The 6,355-nt window shown below is 50.2% G+C and overlaps 2 protein-coding genes across 2 annotated transcripts; one reads left to right on the top strand and one right to left on the bottom strand.

Annotated features, from left to right (window-relative positions):
- Window positions 1-2,199: 2,199 nt before the first annotated feature.
- On the bottom strand, window positions 2,200-3,375 carry BBA_10076 (CAMK family protein kinase; the record flags this gene model as incomplete). Its single annotated transcript, XM_008605173.1, has 4 exons — window positions 2,200-2,253; window positions 2,567-2,784; window positions 2,814-2,913; window positions 2,962-3,375. The coding sequence occupies 4 exons, from the start codon at window positions 3,373-3,375 to the stop codon at window positions 2,200-2,202; spliced, it is 786 nt and encodes a 261-aa protein (XP_008603395.1).
- A 261-nt stretch (window positions 3,376-3,636) lies between these two features.
- BBA_10075 (uncharacterized protein) lies at window positions 3,637-6,140 on the top strand (the record flags this gene model as incomplete). Its single annotated transcript, XM_008605172.1, has 3 exons — window positions 3,637-4,060; window positions 4,107-4,411; window positions 4,461-6,140. 3 exons carry the CDS (start codon window positions 3,637-3,639, stop codon window positions 6,138-6,140), a joined length of 2,409 nt encoding a protein of 802 aa, XP_008603394.1.
- Between the last annotated feature and the right edge of the window lie 215 nt (window positions 6,141-6,355).

Genomic DNA, 6,355 nt, shown 5'->3' with positions numbered 1-6,355 from the left:
TTTGGTTTGGTAGTGTACCCTGCACGAGGACCCGTGCTACCAGGGAAAAGACGAGGTCAAGAGCAGAAATGGGAGGAGGATGACCGCTTATGGGCTTGCAGGAGGCAGAGACGCCACTTTCGGACATGTAAAGCAACTTAGCTAGTGAGCCCTATTGGCTTTTTAAGTCACCGGGCGTAATCAACTTTTGGTTTGGTAGTGTACCTCAGCATTTCCGTCTTCTTTTTTTCTTTTTGCTCTCGCACTTTTACACTCATGATATCCTTCGAGGAACTCGGCGTCATTGGCTATTCATCTGCTCTTCTCTGTATCTTCTCAGGACTGCTACTTTATCAGTTTCGATCGGTACTTTTTCGTGTCGGAAGATCTATCAAGCAACCATATTTAAAGCATCTCTCTTACCGGCCGCTTATACAGAACCAGCACTTCGTGTCGCAATGGAGCAGAGCGGATATCGTAGCAGAAGCTGCTTACCTCGGTCTGAATATCGGCTGGCTCTATTTCAAGAGCGAAACTCTAGACACTGCTGGGCGGCGAGCTGCAAACCTGTGTCTCGGCAACTTCCTTGTTCTTTTCCTAACACCGCATTTGAATACCTTGACTAGTGTGCTGGGATTACAAAGGAGAACGATCTGCAGGTTGCACGGATCGGTTGGGGTCGTCACGGCTTTGCTACTGACATTTCATATCATAGCAGCCGCGTTGCATGCCCCTTTCCCGGTCAAAGTCGCAGAGAACAAATGGGCCGTGGTGGTAAGTCGAGATGGACATTTTGTGCCCGCGCAGACGCTTACATGTCTGTAGGCGGCAGCTTCTCTGGGAGGTTCTGTCCTTATCTGCGCTCCTGCCATCAAGCTGAGGTGGTATGAAGTTTTCCTTCGTCTTCACCAGAGCCTCGCGATTCTGTCAGTGTACGGCATTTGGGTACATGTACCTCCACGGCGGCTTCTTCCCCTCATTCATCTGTATATGCTGGCCGGCATCGTCGTGCTATCTATGATCGCACTCGGTCTACTTGTGCTGTATCGCAACGGCACATTTGGCTACAGCCATCCTCGAGCGGATATCCTGAGCTCCAGAGGAGCCGTCTTCATCAGAGTTAACCTTTCTCGCCCGGTTCACGTGAAAGCTGGGCAGTATATCAACCTGTGGATATGCATGCCATCCCAGCGTTTTCGTTCTCTATTCGAGAGCCATCCGTTTGTAGTAGTTTCTTGGTCAGACCGCGCTGTCTACGAGCTGGACCTGTTGATCGAGCCCCGGTCAGGATTCACCAGAGACCTGCTCCGGGTCAGCAAGACCAAAGTGGAGCCCTATCGCGCCCTTTTCAGTGGACCACATGGCAACAGTATTCCTCTCGGAAATTATGAAGTTGTTCTCATGATTGCGAGTGGCTATGGCATCGCCGCACAGCTACCCTATCTCAAGCAGCTGATCCACGGCTACAATAGCCGCAAAGCACGCTCTCGTCGCGTTCACCTTGTCTGGGAATTGAAGACATTAGGTATGACAAGCCCTTCAATCTTTCCGTGTGGTTCTGACTTGAGAAGACCTGGCTGCCGCAACCGAATGGGTGCTGGACAACGCGCTGGACGAGGACACGTTAGATAATGGTTATGTAAGTAAAAGTAAACGTTCGCTTTTGATGATTGTATGTAACCAGTATAGATTCTGCAAATTTCCATCTACGTGGATCAGGTTAGAAAAGGGAAAAAGATGAGCCCACGCGCTATGGTCATCAAGGGCTTACCGCCTTGGCTCTCCATATTCCAAGCTGAAGCTGACGGAAAATTGATCAGGCGAGTGCAGGAAGAATCGTCAGCGAGAGGAAATATGATCGTGACGGTTTCTGCTTGCACAGCCGTGCGGCAGGAGTTGAGGGCTATAGCGCGGAATTACGTTCACGAGAACGTGACCCTAATAGAATTAGATTATCAACCCCCTCGATCTGAATTGGACAGGGAACATGTGTACAAACCGCCGGATCCGCCCGGTCGGCAGGACTCAATCCGTGGCACAGCAAGTCATCAGGATACGGCACAAAGACATTCCAAGGAGCGGAGGTTGTCTGGACCGACTCTTGTCGAGAGATCAGGTAGCTTGCGACGACTGCCTGGGTCTACACTGGTGGAAGAGTCAAATCATCATCGGAAGCAAAATGTATAGAAGAAATAAGCGCGGCACGACGAACTTTGTTGCTCATGAGCTTTTGGCGAGGTTGGACTGTTTACGATGCCAATTCCACGGGAAGAGCTATATATTCTCGTTGAAGTGCAGCCTTGCAATTTCTAAATGAATACACTTTCAAGCTATCCACAAGATTTATAATTTAAGATTTGTCCGCTGCCTCAAAATCTCATCATCTGCTTTGTATGTCTAGCCCAATTCCGTTGCTTCAAAGCAGATTTGGCGCCGCGACAGTCTCCGATCCTATGTACTGATGGCTTTGCGTTGTCCATGCCATGGTCAAAGATATGACACCTTGAAGTTTTGCTCTCTGCCACGAGGCCAGGAAAGGATGCTGAGTTTGTTAGGCGCGATCACTACAGGTCTCGAGTACACGTACCAGTAGAAGCTCTTTTGCTGACGAAACAGACGTCGTCGCTCCGAGAAACTGTACGGCTTCGGGACTCCATCGTGATGGGTCGTCGAGACCAACGCTACCTCCATCCTTGACATAGCCGTCCATCAATTCCATCATGACGCAACCCAAACGACGAATGTCTTCCTTCGTATCGGAGTAGACGCAAGTCCATTGTCTGTCTGGCCCTGTCGTGTAAGATCCTGTTCGTCCATCTTTAGCCGTAACATACCTAGCGTAATTCGCCCAGTGGGATGGAGCAATATGTCAGAGCAGGTGAGGGATTCATGCCGTAGACCTTGGCTCTCCAAGTATACCAAAACCGTGACGATCTTTCAGATATCAGGTTTTGTAGGATCGGTCTCGAATAGCACACGTACCTGCCCTATAATGGCCGCGATCATAGAGCTATCCATAAATGGGTTCCCGACAGCCTCTTGAAGCGAACGTGCCGCTTGTTCGGTCACTATATGCCAGGAGCCATGCTGGCGGTAGATTTCGTGAACAGTCGTGAGGTTTTCGTGCTGCAATCGTTGCAGAAGCTCAATCTGAGTTCGACTCAGTTTGTCACAATGATGAATGAAAACCACGTCATACGACGGGCCGCCTGTTCTTTGTGCGACTATGACCGGATCGTTCATACCTAACCTCAACGTGTACATCCTTGCAAAGTCATTCCACGGCAACCCATCTCTCACTGGAAGGGTGTTTATTGCCTTGGCCCCGAGCTCCAAGGCAGTCAAACCTTTCAAGGGTGAAACGCTGCTAGCGTATTTCTGGAGCCTGTTTGCCATTGTGACTAGTCTTGACATGCTGAGCGGCGGCGAGTTGTACGGTCATTTATAGCTGATGAAAGCAGAGCGGGACTGGCCCGAAACGGCGCTACGATTGAGCGGCAGAAATTGGATGTTGAAGCGAATAAATTGTGACCGAAAGCTTCCACAGCCTACATGCCCTGCTAGATCATATTACATACCAGTCTCTCCTAAATACCAATAGCGAGTCTTGCTGGCGCTGATTGATGCAAGGCAAGATCAAAAGCCTGAACCAGCATGATGGCGCCAAGTTTTGAGGCGGTCAACCAGCGAATCGAGCAGGAGAAGCGTGCAAGATTCTGCGGGACCGCAAGCTTACGCCTCTCCGCTCTGGAATACCGAAATCCGCGCCGCGATGGCGCTGGCCGCAGTACCCGCAACATTGATGCCATAGAGCGGATGTTTCGCCAAGAAAATGGCTGTCGCAAAGAAGACAGCCGCCACCATGCCAAGGCCGTGATCAGTCCGCAGATGCTCGAAGCGGCGCTACGAAATGCTGGAATTTCGGGCGAAAAGCTAATGTCCGATGCTTTACCCTTTTATGAGCTCGAGTTTGACCCTGGCATCCAGATTGAATGCATTGAGGGCCACGATAGACTAGCTGCCGCAGATAATGTTCTCTATGGCTCGAAGACGAGATGGATTGTTGATTTATACCTCAATGGTAAGCTACCTTGTTTAGCTTCTGAGAGTACCGCTGACTGAAGCAGATATTAGCGACGATTTGCGCCTTCTACTTAGCGATGGCTTCGACTACCAAAAGCCGCCAGATGACGGAACATACTACGTCACCATCAGATCGTTTCAAGGCCACCACGGCGAGAAGAATCGATTCTTCGAGAACCTGTGGCTGGGAAGGCTCGCAACAAATGCCAACAAGCGGGATCTGTTTGATCAACTGTCAACCGACAAGATCTTGTGCTCCAGTTTTGATGAGCTGCTCGAAATTCCCGCTCTGTTTGGCGGGTTTTGGCTGGGCTCTATACATCACTTGATACGCATGAAATGCCCTGAGGTACTGTGCTTGCAGTGGAATCGCTTTACAATCGTTGACAGTTGGATAGCTACATCGTTCCTACCTGAACCACACATTCAAATGGTGGCACGATATTTGCGGTGGTGAGAAAGCCGCCATGCGGCTAATCACGCGCGAAGATGTCGAGGCGCTAGAGGGTAAAGCCCCGGGCGCGTGCGCAGCCGACGCTCGCAGCCTCTTTTCGCAGGTTATGGGAGGCGAAGTCTTCGGGAACTTTGCCCGGTCGAGGCGTGAGGAAATCTGGTCTCTGGTGTGCAGTTCTTCTCAGCGGTGCCTCGTACCGTCCTTGACAACATTTTTCAACGATCGCAAGCTTCTGCACGATGCGATTGATAGCATTAGGAAGATTCTAGATTTTGGAGACAAACCGACTCTGAACAGTTCTCTCCAGGAAGCGTTCAAAGATGCGGACCAGAGACAAGATCGGTGTATCATTCAACTCTCGGAGACAACGTTTGGCAGCGTAGCAGGAGATGCCGAGCTACGGAAGAACCTTGCAATTCGGCAGATATGGTTAGCTGCTATCCGCAATTACACAGAGCTACCTGCCGAACCACAGAAGAGCTCCACGATGGCGCTGTCGCGAAGTCAGTCTAACATCACGACACTGTATGAACTGGCATCCCTTGCTTCACGGCTTGGATTCAAATCCGATAAAATCAAGGCTGTCTTGCAGGTGCTACCTGATAGAGCAATCGCTAGGAATGCGCTCCTTCAAGCTCGGAAACCTGCAACGTTTATCTTTGATGATCTGGAAAGCTGCATAGAGCAAGTCGTGGATGTTTTCGCGGTTGCCACGCCGGTTGCTGCAGCGGAATCTGCGGAAAATATGGTACACAAGGTGAAAAAACGTACTGTGTCACTGAAGCGCTTTGGAAGACCCAATCAAGCAGATCATGAGTACGATCGAGAGCGTCTATTTTTGCCGCAGTTTCACGAAGGTCTCAACAGCAACATGGGAGAGATGAGCTCAACTTTTGTCCGATGGTCCATGTACTGTGCATACTTTGGAACACCGCCAGCCCTGGGTGCGGTAGACATCGAGACTCGTGCTAATTTGTCAGTCCCCGCCAGTCAAGCCAACGAGAAGGCGCAAACTAAAATGACTTTTGAGGGTGAGCATCAGTTAAAACTGGAAGAATTAGCACGAGATGAAGAAAGCCGTCGAGAACTGCTAGACGAACTCGGCTTGGAAATTCGCCGTCGGGAAGCGGAACTTGCAGAGCTGCAAAAGCAGACAAAGATAGCACAGACAAGATTAGATAGTCTTCATGAAGCGGACGACTTGAGTCATAATAGTATGCCTGACATTCGAGATAGCGTCATGGATCTTATACCGGATCACCCTGTCTCAAGAAGCCCCAGTCCGTCAAAACGACAGTCCTCGGAAGTGCCTGCTTCGCAGAATCGAAATACACATCTCGAACTCCAGAACCTCGAAAGCGATAATCCGCCTACGGAGCATCGCAGAAGACAAAATGGTACAGAGTCTGACAAGCCTTTCCAAATAAAGTTTTTGGAGCTGAAGAAGACTATGACTATGAAGCCATCGCAGAAAGGACATGGGGTAATGCAGCAGGCCACATTGTATATGAAAACTGGGTATAGTTTGGCTGATCGGAACGGGGCACGCTTGAATCCAAGGGACTGTTATGACAAGGTCGTTGATGATCGGACTTATACAATCATTCTACAAAAGAATAGATAGGGAAACTTTGCTCGAATATAGCACGTGGATTTTAAATCGTGGCAGAAGTCTGGCAGACCATTATAATCCGGGCAAGGCCCAGGCTGCCAGGCTAGAAGGCCTAGGCTAGAAGGCTAGAAGGCCCAGGCTATAAAGCCGAGGCTATAAGGCCTAGGCTGGAAGGCCTAGGCTAGAAGGCCGAGGCTGGAAGGCCTAGGCTGGAAGGCCCAGGCTGG

The sequence above is a fragment of the Beauveria bassiana genome (assembly GCF_000280675.1).
Source record: "Beauveria bassiana ARSEF 2860 unplaced genomic scaffold BBA_S00085, whole genome shotgun sequence".
NCBI lineage: Eukaryota > Fungi > Ascomycota > Sordariomycetes > Hypocreales > Cordycipitaceae > Beauveria > Beauveria bassiana.
The sequence above is the reverse complement of the archived record's forward strand: the minus strand, read 5'-3'. Positions and strand labels throughout refer to the sequence as shown.